This window comes from Austrofundulus limnaeus, unplaced genomic scaffold (assembly GCF_001266775.1).
Source record: "Austrofundulus limnaeus strain Quisiro unplaced genomic scaffold, Austrofundulus_limnaeus-1.0 Scaffold602, whole genome shotgun sequence".
Classification (NCBI taxonomy): domain Eukaryota; kingdom Metazoa; phylum Chordata; class Actinopteri; order Cyprinodontiformes; family Rivulidae; genus Austrofundulus; species Austrofundulus limnaeus.
The window spans coordinates 105,666-118,467 of record NW_013953004.1 but is presented as its reverse complement, the minus strand read 5'-3'; the positions used below and the strand labels follow the sequence as shown (position 1 = coordinate 118,467).

Genomic DNA, 12,802 nt, shown 5'->3' with positions numbered 1-12,802 from the left:
AACTGGGATAACTCTAGAACTAGCCTGAGATCAAACTGAGATAATTATGAGATTTAACTGGGATAACTCTAGAGTTAGACTGAGATTAAACTGGCTTAACTCTAGAACTAGCCTGAGATTAAACTGAGATAATTATGAGATTTAACTGGGATAACTCTAGAGTTAGACTGAGATTAAACTGGCTTAACTCTAGAACTAGCCTGAGATTAAACTGAGGACTCTAGAATTATCCTGGGATTAAACTGAGATAATTGTGAGATTTAACTGGGATAACTCTAGAATTAGCCTGAGATTAAACTGGGATAATTCTGAGAATAAACTGAGATAACTCTAGAGGTAGCCTGAGATTAAACTGGGTTAACTCTAGAATTAACCTAAGACAAAACTGAGATAACTCTAGAATTAGCCTGGGATTAAACTGAGATAATTATGAGATTTAACTGGGATAACTCTAGAATTAGCCTGAGATTAAACTAAAATAACTAGAACTAGCCTAAGATTTTTTTCAGTTAACTCTAGAGTTAGCCTGAGATTAAACTGGCTTAACTCTAGAACTAGCCTGAGATTAAACTGGGTTAACTCTAGAATTAGCCTGAGAATAAAATGAGATTACTCAATTCAATTCAATTCAATTCAAAAATACTTTATTGATCCCAGAGGGAAATTAGGTAAACTCTAGAATTAGCCTGAGAATAAACTGAGATAATTATGAGATTTAACTGGGATAACTCTAGAATTAGCCTGAGATTAAACTCAGTAACTCTAGAACTAGCCTAAGATTATTTTGAGTTAACTCTAGAGTTAGCCTGAGATTAAACTGGGCTAACTCTAGAATTAGTCTGAGATGAACTCTTGGATTAGTGGACTGTTTACATTTTGAGATGCTGCTGTTTTTAGTGTCTCTTGGTGTTAGCTGGAGCTCCATGTTGGTTTTGATGAAACATAATGGTCACTCGTCTCCTCTCAGGCTCTGTCTTCCATCATGCCAGTCGACATGGCCATCAGGATCTGTCTCCCCAGCTCTCCTCCACTGCACTCCTTCCTCGCTAACCATGACAACCATCTTTACACGCCAGCCACTGTGTCATCACACTACCAGCTGTTGCGACCCTGTCTGTCGTCCGAATGTGTCAACACTGTCGTCACAGCAACTGCGTTTACGACAGGCATGTCAGAAGAGAATGACTACCCGCTGAGGAGGAGCCAGAAGAAAAGTGTGGTGTTTGCAGACTCTCAGGGTTTGGCACTCACGACTGTCCATGTCTTCTCTGAGACCGAGAGCGACCAGCTAGCTGAGCTGCAGTTCCACTTGACAGAGATGGAGGGTGCAGCCGAAAGACTCTACCTGGGAAACAACAAAGGTACGTAAAGTCTGGACCAGTTTGACTTTAATCTCAACCAGCTTGACTTTAGTCTCATCCAGTCTAACGTCAATTTAAACTAGTGTTACTTTGGTCTGAACCAGTTTGACTTTAATCTCAACCAGTTTTAGTTTAATCTCATCCAGTCTAACTTCAATTTAAACTAGTGTTATTTTGGTCTGAACCAGTTTTACTTTGGTCTGAACCAGTGTTACATTGGTCTGAACTAGTTTTACTTTGGTCTCAACCAGTTTTACTTTGGTCTGAACCAGTGTTACATTGGTCTGAACCAGTGTTACATTGGTCTGAACCAGTGTTACTTTGGTCTGAACCAGTGTTACTTTGGTCTGAACCAGTGTTACTTTGGTCTGAACCAGTTTTACTTTAATCTCAACCAGTCTAACTTCAATTTAAACTAGTGTTATTTTGGTCTGAACCAGTTTTACTTTGGTCTGAACCAGTGTTACTTTGGTTTGAACCGGTGTTACTTTGGTCTGAACCAGATTTACTTTGGTCTGAACCAGATTTACTTTGGTCTGAACCAGATTTACTTTGGTCTGAACCAGATTTACTTTGGTCTGAACCAGTGTTACTTTGGTCTGAACCAGTGTTACTTTGGTCTGAACCAGTGTTACTTTGGTCTGAACCAGTGTTACTTTGGTCTGAACCAGTGTTACTTTGATCTGAACCAGTGTTACTTTGGTCTGAACCAGTTTGACTTTTGTCTGAACCAGTGTTTCTTTGGTCTGAACCAGTTTGACTTTGGTCTGTACCATTTGACTTTGGTCTGTACCAGTTTTACTTTCGTCTGAACCAGTCCTCTTTCCTTCTGAACCTGTCTTAAGTTAATCAGAACCAGTCTTACTACTGTTTAAACTAGTTTTACTTTGGTCCGAACCATTTTTATTTCAGTCTAAGCTATTTTACCTTTTGTTTGTAATTAAAATGAACATTTTGGCCAAAAAAGTTTGGTGGAGGTCACACAGGTTGTAGATCCTTTGTTCTCAGATGGTTTCAGGACTCAGGGGTATCTGCTTTCAGACATAAGCTGAACTTATTCCTGAACGTACTTTAATCCACTGCACTGTTTATGTTCTACTTCTAGATTCAACAGTTTCCTGTCTTGTTCTGGGTTTTACTCCACCAGCTGTAGACTATCTGGACCTGAGGAACCGGCTTAAAACCAATCATGTTTCTTTGGAGACCTGTTCAATACAGGAAAACCTACTTTCTGGTACTGTTCAGGTCCAAAACATCTGTTTTGAGAAGTTGGTCTTGGTCAGGATCACCTTTGACTCGTGGACCTCCTTCCAAGACGTCGAGTGCCGGTACTTGAACAACGTCTACGGCTGCCCTGACACGGACACCTTTGCCTTCTCTGTTGCAATGCCCCAGAACCTGGACTCCTCCAACAGTGTGGAGTTCTGCATCCAGTACCAGACACAGGACCAGACCTTCTGGGACAACAATCTGGGGAACAACTACCGCCTAATGACTGTGGATCCGAATGGTTGTCCGAGCCGAATCCCTGACAGGAGCTCTGGACTGGACTCCCAGAGGGACAGCAATGGGGAGAAGATGGATGAAATGGAGTTTGGCCCCTTAGGAAGTCCCAGGACCTCAGTGGGGATCTTCTCCGAGTGGCAAAGCTGGAGTTGCGTTGAGACCAGTGCCCCCTACTGGTGAGGGCAGCAGGGGTTTTTAGTTAGACCAGTTTTATCCTCTGAATGTTAGAAACCTTTTGGAACTCCTCTGGAGTGTCCGTGTTACCCTGTAGATCCAAAGCACAGCCTACACTCTGTCACTTTACCTTCTGGAACCACTCGAATGAAGATCCTCGTTGGGTTCGGGCACCGTCTGCACAGATCCAATCTCAGGAACTCATGAGGCTCCAGGACTCAAACCGGAGCTGAAGGTTCTCCACATCAACTGAATCCTGAAATGCACCTGTCCTTGGACTCAGTCCAGCTTCAGAGTAACTGCAACAAAACCAGCATGGGGTTCCCTGGAGGGAAAACCTCAGAACTCCACAGGAACATTTGGGGCTCGGGACCGTTCAGAACTTTATTAAGGTTCCAGGACTTTAAAAAAGTCTTCTGAAGCTTCAGGACGTCTCAGACGTGACTTCCACTGGACCGAAGACAATCTGAACTCTGGACCATCAAACCTTTTCTTCTTGGGAGCACTTGGAACTGGATCGAAAGGTTTCACTTCACATTCATGACAGAACCTGAGTGGAGTTCTGGTCCTCTGGGAGCTCATTGACCTCAGAACTGATGTTTCTGTCTGGAGGGGGGCACCTTGACCACAACCAGAACCAGAACCAGAAATCCAGTCCTTTAATCATTTCTGTAAAGAGAAAGGGAAGAGGTTCCACCGAGGTTGGGGGGGTCACAGGTCGGTTAGCCGTGCTGGGTCACGGTGCCGTGCACGATTTTAAAGAGTTCTGTTTATGTACTGAACTGGTGGACTGGTGTTTAGGTGGTACTCATAAGTCCGACCCATTCGTCATTATGTGTAATTTTAGTTAAACACATGTTGGTCATCATGGTAATGGATCAGAACCAGCAGAGGCGATACCTGGGTGACGGTCCACCTGGGAATGTGTATAACTGAATTTTTAGCAATGGAATTTTAAAGCTTGAATGTCTTGTTCGGTGGTTCTGTTGGGCTTTTTTTCCCTTTTCTTTTAGGGGAACTGAAACAGATTCTGTACCGTTTGGACCAAAAAAGTTCTGCGAGTTCTGATGGTTCTGGTTCCCCCTGATGTGAGTCTCTACATGTGTTTGGTTGATTATTGATTTAGCTTAATTCAAGCCCTCAGATAATAAACACTCTGCAGTACAGGTGGTTGCAGGTGTTGGGAAACCATTTCTGTTCAATTTCAGTTTCGTTCATAGGAAACTTTTTATTTATTGGCTGAACCTATTGGCTGTTTTTATCCACCTACAGTCACACAGCGCACGTACGTGCACGTCTCACTTCAGGAAGTGATGTCACTTTAATTTGTCTTGGAAACAGCTGAAGCTAACGCTGCACATCCTGTTAGCTCCTGTTTATCATTTCAAAGCCTTTCTGAGCAACAAACACTGCAGTGCTCTTATGTGCGTGTGCGTGTGCGTGTGCGTGTGTGTGAGTGACAGGACGTCTGAAGGTAAATGTAAAGTGTTAAAAAAGTACCGTCATCGACCTGCTGACATTGAAAAGTAAAGGAACCTGAACGCATCACGCTGGAACCTGAACGCAGCACGGCGGTCATGGCGAGCCCTTCATGTATTCTTATTGTTTAACTTTGTGTTAGTGATGTCACTGTAAACAGACTGATGAGTGGACACATGATGATGTCATCATGTTTTCCTGTATGTAATAGGAAGTGATGTAAATATGAGCGTTGACTGTTCCTTTAGCGTTTGTCCTTTCAAAATAAAAGTTTAATAAAGTTTACTGTGTTGTTGTTGTTGTTGTTTTCAGTCAGACCGAACTAAGACCAGGATCTCAGAGGCCAGACTGAGACCAGGACCTTAGAGTTCAGACTGTGAGGACAGCTGCCTTACTCTGCAGCAGATTATCAGATTAAATCCAGCAGCAGCTTCGACTCCTCATCCTGTTTCCATTTCCAGATTAGAGTTGCGTAACGTCAGCGGGCAGCAACGTGTCACTGCAGGTCAGACCTCACTCTGCTTCATCAGAGGGCAGCGAAGAAGAGGAGCAGCACAAACACACGGTGACATAGCTGGTTACATAAGCATTTATTCAGAGAACCACAGACAGTAAGATGATCTCAGCAGCTTTGATTGATGATGATCACATTAAGCTGAACTCAGAAAACGTGAGTGTTTTGTTATACTAGTTTTCTTTTTGTGGCTGATGGGAAACGTTAAACCATCAGCTGATCTGTGCTCTGACTCGTGTGACCTTTGGAGCTGGCTTATCATCGATCTGAACGCATTGATCTGCTGTGATCAAAACTATCACCCAGCGGGTGAGTCAGGGTTAGACGTGTTGGGGTGGCGGGATGGATTGTTTTTAAAATGTGAAAACCACGTAAACACGGTGAAGCAAGAGGTCAAATGTTTTGAACCTAATTTAAATATTAAAAATCAGGATCATGTCGGATGGATTTCTGAAAATGAGACCCTGTTCTGTGATGTTATTGACAGTATCTCTGTTAATGACAGGTCTCTTAAAATAAACTTGTCTTTAACCACTCGTGACATTCTGAGCTGTAAGTCACCCGAAGGGGACAGGAAGAGGAGGACATTTAAGCTGTAGATAGAGAGAGAGGGATGGATGGATGTTGGTTGGATTGATGGATGGTTGGATGATGGATGGATGGATATTTGTTGGATGTTGGTTTGATGTTGGATGGATAGCTGATAGGATGGTTAGATGTTGGTTGGATATTGTTTTGATGATTTGATGTTGGTTGGTTGGATGTTGGTTAGATGTTAGTTGGATGCTGGTTGGATGGTTAAATTTTAGTTGGGTATTGGTTTGATGGATGGATGGTTGGATGCTAATTGAATGCTGGTTGGATGGTTGAATGTTGATGTTTGGATGCGGGTTGGTTGGGTGATGGATGGTTGAATGTTGGATGTTGGTTGGAAATTGGTTTGATGGGTGGATGGTTGGATGCTGCTTGAATGCTGGTTGGATGATGGATGGATGGTTGAATGTTGGATGTTGTTTGGATGCTGGTTGGTTGGATGATGGATGGTTGAATGTTGGATGATGATGATTGGATGCTGGTTGGATGGTTAGATGTTGGTTGGATATTGTTTAATGGATGGATGGTTGGATGCTGCTTGAATGCTGGTTGGATGATGGATGGATGGTTGAATGTCGGATGTTGTTTGGATGCTGGTTGGTTGGATGTTGGATTTTTGAATGTTGGATGTTGGTTGGATGTTGGATGCTGCTTGGATGCTGGTTGGATGATGGATGGATGGTTGAATGTTGGATGCTTGTTAAATGGTTGGTTGTTGGTTGGATGCTGGATGGTTAGATGTTGGTTAGATATTGGTTTGATGTTAGATGTTGGTTGGATGCTGCTTGGATACTGGTTGGATGATGGATGGATGGTTGAATGTTGGATGCTCATTAGATGGTTGGTTGTTGGTTGGATGCTGGATGGTTAGATGTTGGTTAGATATTGGTTTGATGTTAGATGTTGGGTGGATGCTGGTTGGATGATGGATGGATGGTTGAATGTTGGATGCTCGTTAGATGGTTGGTTGTTGGTTGGATGCTGGATGGTTAGATGTTGGTTAGATATTGGTTTGATGTTAGATGTTAGTTTGATGCTGGTTGGATGTTGGTTAGATGTTGGTTGGATGCTGGTAGTAAAATCCAGATTATTGATCCCTTTCAGGACAGATATCTTGGCTGAATCAAAGGTTCACATCAAAACAACAATGAATCTCATCTGATTTCCAACATCTTTAATCTCAATTAACTGCAAACCATTTAAAATTTCACAGCAGGGATACAAAAATATAATCTGGGATAATAAAAGTCCAACAGCAGGATCCAGGTTTTAAAATAAGATCAGGTTCTTCATGCTGAACGGGACCAGAAACGATCTAAATGATTCTGTTCTTCACAGAAAATAATCCTTTTTATTTATGGAAAATAAAACATATGGACTGAGGGAAGCTTATAATGTTAATTTAAAAAAAGCTAAATACTTAAATTTTAGATTTACATGTCAATAAATCAGTTGAATTTCATTATTTCCAGCAGCAGATTAGGAAATTCATAAAATAATTATTCTGATAAATTGTTAAAGTCTTTAAAGTATCTTCAGCAGTCACATGTATGAAAGATTGATGCTGTACGTTTGATCAGTTTGAACACATTTCAAGACATTTCATCACTTCTCTGAAACAAACACAGATGGTAAAACATTCAGACTGGATCTTGTAAACACAGAAGTTCTCATCTTTCCCGCCTCAGAACCAGAAACCGGAGCGTAAACAGGAGTTTAAAGTACCGCCAACACGTTAACAGAACCTTCAGACAAGCATACAGACTGTCTGATAATACAGCCGTGTTTTTATAAATAATATAACCCAAAGTTCTGACATTTTGTAAACGTTATGAATTAACGTCACATTTCCATCAGTGTTCAAATTCAGATTAGAATTTAAAATCTTACAATCTGAGTGAGGAGAGGGTGAGGAAGCAAACTGTAAAATAACACTGTTGTGATGTAGGTGATAAGCCCCGCCCCTCAGCCACACAGGTGTGTTTTACAGTGAACCCCTCCAGTCCCCCTGGGGTTTTTCACTCTGCTTTTTTAATACGACGTAGCAGAGAATTAATCTTCCACCGTTTTTGACAGATTTCTTCTCGCAGTTTATCGATGATGAAAATGTCGCTCTACTTCAACAAGCTTCAAAATACATTCACCTATACAGCTCAGGGTCAAAGGGAGGTAAGATAGCACCAAAGTATAATGTTTTATCTGAACACCAGCTGACTTTCAACCTGATCAGACAAACGTTTGTTTTTAAACCCTAAATGTGACGATTGTACGGTGGTGGCAAAACAGAAAATTAAAAAAAAATCTGAAAATTTCATCAAATTTTCTCAAGAAATAAAGTTGTGCTCAGTTATTGTTTGTTGAATCATCACACATTTTCTGGATTTTCAGTGTTAAAGTGTTTTTTTAATTAATTGGCGCTGTATAAATAACCTAAATTATTCATTTTTAATTTTTAATTTACTACTAAATTCTGTTTCTAGTTTGTCATTTTCAGGCACTAACTGTAGTTTAAAGGGATCCCCGATTAGTTGTAACATTAGGCTTTATCTGATAAACACATATTTTAACTGTAAAATAAAGACTGTAAAAATACTGTAGGATGTTCAGATTTTATTATTTTTAAAGTAAAAATTTCAAAATATATTACACGGACGGAGCCATTTTATTTACATGCAAAGCATTCTGGGTAAATGATGACGTGGATAGGTCCTCAGTGCGAGGCTGCTAGCGAGCTATATCCACCCTGAAGGTTAATCTTGGACAATATCTGAYGATMGACTCTTWWAWRWRAMMMSAGAGCGTTGACAGAGAGGAGAAGGTAGAAATGACTCAGCCTGGAACTGAAAATATGGATGGAGGACAACAGTTTTGCTTGTTTGTCGCGCTAGCGCCAAGCTAATACATATAAGGCAATATAGCATCAGCGCTAGGGCAAAGGCTAACAGGCTAAGCTGAGGTTCTTCTTCCATGAAGCAGCTCTGTTGTCCTCCATCCATATTTTCAGTTCCAGGCTGAGTCATTTCTACCTTCTCCTCTCTGTCAACGCTCTCTGGTTTCATTTAAAAGAGTCGATCATCAGATATTGTCCAAGATTAACCTTCAGGGTGGATATAGCTCGCTAGCAGCCTCGCACCGAGGACCTATCCACGTCATCATTTACCCAGAATGCTTTGTGTGGAAATAAAATGGGCTTGTCCATGTTAAACTATGTTTTTTAAAATTGACGAAACTAAACAGCCTACAGTATTTTTACTGTCTTTATTTTACAGATAAAATAAATGTTTATAAATAAAGTCTAATGTTACAACTAATCATGGATCCCTTTAAAGAGGAAAAGTGATTTGTATTTTCAGGCTGAAGAGAGTCTGGATACGTTCTGAAGCTGCTGCAGGTTCAGGATCTTTACGTCAATCAGAGCTGAGGAGCAAACTCTGAAACTCTTCCGGGTCACGGGTCCGGCTGGGCTCAGGTCCGATCTTTGTTTCGGGCTTTTGTAAATTCAGACTTTGAATTATTTGGATCTGTAAAGTTTTTCTTGGCCTCCTTCCAGTTCCTGTCCCCCAGAAACCAGAGAACGGCAGCAGGTTCATTTGTGAGTCCGTCTCCTGCAGACTGATGTGGTCCGTCAGAACTTTGGTTCTGGTGGTTCTACTGGCTGATGTTCTGAAGATGTTCCAGGGCCTGGTCTTTGGTCTGAGATAAACCAGGTGAGTGCACCCTTCAGGTGTAATTCAGCCAATCCCAGCACAGAGTGGCTCATCAGGAATCGGTTCTCTCAGGTTCTGTTCAGGTTCTGTTCTGGTTCTGCTTTGGTTTTAGTTCAGTCTTTGCTGAACTCTGAAGGAACCCCAGAAACGTTGTTTGAAATCCACCAGCTGATCTCAGGAGGTTTAGCGGGTCCAGAACCAGTTCTGGGTAAGCTGGAAGTCGGTCCAGCAGAACTTCCTGACCTGGAACCTGGAAACCATCATCCCTGAGGTGGCACCGGGATGAGGCAGACCAGCCGACAGCGTGGCCCTGCTGGTTCCATTCATCTGGTCTCGTCCAGGTTTGGCTGACCCCCGTTCTGGACTCCGGAGGCCTGGACTCGCTGTGGTGAAAACAGCAAACAGGAGGTTAGAGCTATGAGTCCAGTTTGAGGAGCTCACGTGTGTCGGACCCACCTGTTGGTTCAGGACCAGAGAATGAAGGCCAAAGAGAAAAACAGAAACAGGAAGAGAAACTGGAGGAAAGAATAGAAACGAATCAGTAAAACTCAGATTCTCCGTCTGCGTAAAGTCAGCCAGGTGTTTTCAGCTCTTTGTTTATTTATTTATTTATTTATTTGGTGTTTTCAGCTCTTACCTTCTCTTCCAGCTCTTTGATTTGTCGTTTCTGAGCTTCGATGAATTCCTCCAGCTCCTTGTTTCTCTGTCGAACACAACATGTTCAGAAACATTTCAGATCCCACAAACTCCGCTGAAACACAACAGTTAACGCATCAGTTTGAACCGTTTGTTTATTCGGAAAAAGTCTTCGTCGTTATTCGGGCTGTTAGCGCACGTAGCGTAATTCGACAGAGACGAAGCTTTTTGGAAGTGAACATTTTTGTCCTCAGTGAAAAAACTGTGTGGCTCCAAGTTTAAAATAAAATGTTTAACACGTTTTCATTGTTTAGCTCATCTTCTGAGAGTAAAATCCTAGTTTAAAATTTTATAACATTTTATTGTTATTTAGCTCACTGTCCTGACATTTTGCAAATTTTTACTTCATTTTAAATGTTATGTCAAAATGTTAAATCTTAAATCTAAATGTAAAAGGTAAATCTTAAATGTTGAAGTTTACATTTAAGTATTTGAGAATGGAATGCAGCTTTTGCTGATTGGTGTGCAGCTCTTATTATGACATCATCATCCTGAGACAAAAGCGACCGCTAACATTGCTAACACTGCTAATGCTTGCTGACAAGACATCAAACTTGCTGCTGCAGCCGGTGTTCAAGATGCACTTCAACCTGCTGGACCACAGGTACCATCTGTATTGTTTTCAGTGAAAGCATTTTAAATCTAAATTTTAAAAGCCACCTTCAGCAGAATTAGCAGCGTTGGCAGCATTAGCAATGGTTTTTGTCGCAGTTTGATGATGACATAGATACCTGTAGTCCAGCAGTAATGCAGCTGCAAGTTTGATGCTTTGTAGGGAAGCGTTAGCACCATTGGCTGTGTCCAAAACGGCAGGCCGGGTCCTCCGAAGGCCGAATTCATCGGCCGCATACGTCATAGCGCCGCGACAAAGGACGTCCCAAACCGAAGACTCCTCCGATGCGGCCAACAAATACGTCCTTCCTTTTCCCCGATTTGAAGGACAGGTCTGATGGATCCTTCCCGGCCCAGCGTATCCCATAATGCATTGCGGCCCGACCGGAGATTTTTTTAAGCTACGTAGTAATGGCGGACGAAGCGAGAGAAAAGAATACATTTTAAATAAAAATATGGCGATAAAAAAATTTAAAAATTTTAGCAGTTGTAATTCTAATACTTTTATCATTTGTATGGACGTGTTTTTAAATATTATTTTTATCATAAAAAAAGCTAAATAAACATGCACCTACAGCGGGTCAATTAGTTCTTCAAATGTTACCTTTAAGTTAATTTTATGTTTTGTGATATTAATAATGCTAATATATTGATATTTTTCTAGTTTTGATTTAAGTTTGCTTGTTTAGCGTCATCATGGTTGCTAGGTGACATGACGTACGCCGGGGTAAGGAGGGGAGGCTAGACCGTCCAAATCCACAGCCTCTTTTTTTCCGGTCTTCCCGGTCTACCAAGGACCCGGCCCGCCGAGACCGGGGAGTCTGGGTCCTCCAGAGGACCCAGCCTGTCGTTTTTGGACACAGCCATTATCAGCATTAGCAGTTGCTTTTGTCGCAGGATGATGACATCATAACAAGAGCTGAGCACCAACAGCAAAGGCTGCGTTCCATTATGAAATATTTAATGTAAACTTTATCATTTAGCTTCTACATTTAAAATTAAACTTTTACATTTAAATTTAGGATTTAACATTTAGACATAACATTTAACGGTTAAATGCAGCATTTAGTAAAATTACCAAAATGTAAGAACAGTGGTTTGTAAAGTGGGGGCCACCAGGTGGTGCTAGTGAGGCTTCAGAAAGCTGAAGGGAAGATAAAAAAATTAATAAATGTTTTAAATCATTTTTACAAAATTTAATATGTTTTAATCATTATTTTAAAATGTAATTCATAATATAATGAAATGTTATTTAAGCGAGCTTCAGATATGTTTGATTTGTTTTGTTCTCATTGTGAGCTGTTTCTTTATATATTTTGTATAATTTTTTTACTTAGTAACTCGTATATGAGAGGTATTAAAACTGCTGCTTGAGGTAAAGTTTTAGTGTTGACAGGAGGAACAGCTGAATAGTTTTTATTTTAACGTATCTTACTGTAAACCAGAGCGTTATGAATATTTCAGCACTGCTCTGAAGGTGTTTACCTGTTGCGTGAGTTGAAGCAGTTCCATCCTCTCTCGGAGGATCTGAGCGTCTCTCTCTCTCAGCTCACACATCAGAGTTCGTTTCCACTGATCGGTGGCTCTCCTCAACGCCTCCTTTTCTTCTTCTGTCAGAGTCTCAGACAGGCGACCCTCCCCGCTCTTTAATCCAACAATCCTGGACTCCTCCTCCTGCTGCAGAGCCTCAAAAAGCATGGCCTCCAGCTCTAGGATCCTCTAAATCACACACACATTTCAAAAATGTCAATTTACTTTCTTATAATTTAAAGATTACATGATAACTGCTTCAGTTTTTCAGATCGTCAGATTTCACTCAGTGGCTGGTTGTAAGCGGACTGGTTGTTCTGGGTTTCAGGGTTTTACCCTCTGACCTTATGAGCCTGGTCCATGGACTGCTTCCTGAAGTCCAGCTCCTCGTCCAGGTAACCTTTCTGTTTTTTGAAGAGATCCTGAAAAGCAGGATCAAAGTCGACACATAAAATAAGACCAACAATCTGATTACTCAGGCTTACAAAAAAAATTGAAAATAGTTAAACTTTTGGCAATTGATTTATTACAAACATGCACTACTGAATCCAAAAATAACATCCATTTCTATCAATCAGGTCACGTTTTTATGCTAAGTTCATTTTTTGTCTAAATGGATTATTATAAAT

At 41.1% G+C, this 12,802-nt stretch overlaps 2 protein-coding genes and 1 long non-coding RNA gene across 5 annotated transcripts in view; 2 read left to right on the top strand and 1 right to left on the bottom strand.

The window, feature by feature from the left end:
- Window positions 1–967: 967 nt before the first annotated feature.
- LOC106531156 (protein phosphatase 1 regulatory subunit 3C-B) lies at window positions 968–4,805 on the top strand (the record flags this gene model as incomplete). Its single annotated transcript, XM_014026939.1, is given in 2 exon segments — window positions 968–1,361; window positions 2,467–4,805. Coding segments are annotated over 2 exon segments (960 nt in total). The 3' UTR covers window positions 3,048–4,805.
- Window positions 4,806–9,248: 4,443 nt separating this feature from the next.
- Window positions 9,249–12,802, top strand: part of LOC106531157 (uncharacterized) — a 5,538-nt gene continuing 1,984 nt past the window's right edge. For both annotated transcript variants that reach the window (XR_001311879.1, XR_001311878.1), the window contains exons 1-2: window positions 9,249–9,335; window positions 12,502–12,568. This is a non-coding gene — a long non-coding RNA (uncharacterized LOC106531157). The remainder of the gene's footprint in view (window positions 9,336–12,501; window positions 12,569–12,802) is intronic.
- Window positions 9,329–12,802, bottom strand: part of jakmip3 (Janus kinase and microtubule interacting protein 3) — a 25,616-nt gene continuing 22,142 nt past the window's right edge. For both annotated transcript variants that reach the window (XM_014026937.1, XM_014026938.1), the window contains 5 exons: window positions 12,518–12,595; window positions 12,129–12,362; window positions 9,973–10,038; window positions 9,792–9,850; window positions 9,329–9,718 (listed from right to left, as the gene is read on the bottom strand). In XM_014026937.1, coding sequence (XP_013882391.1) covers window positions 9,800–9,850; window positions 9,973–10,038; window positions 12,129–12,362; window positions 12,518–12,595 — 429 coding nt within the window. In that variant the 3' untranslated portion in view covers window positions 9,329–9,718; window positions 9,792–9,799. The remainder of the gene's footprint in view (window positions 9,719–9,791; window positions 9,851–9,972; window positions 10,039–12,128; window positions 12,363–12,517; window positions 12,596–12,802) is intronic.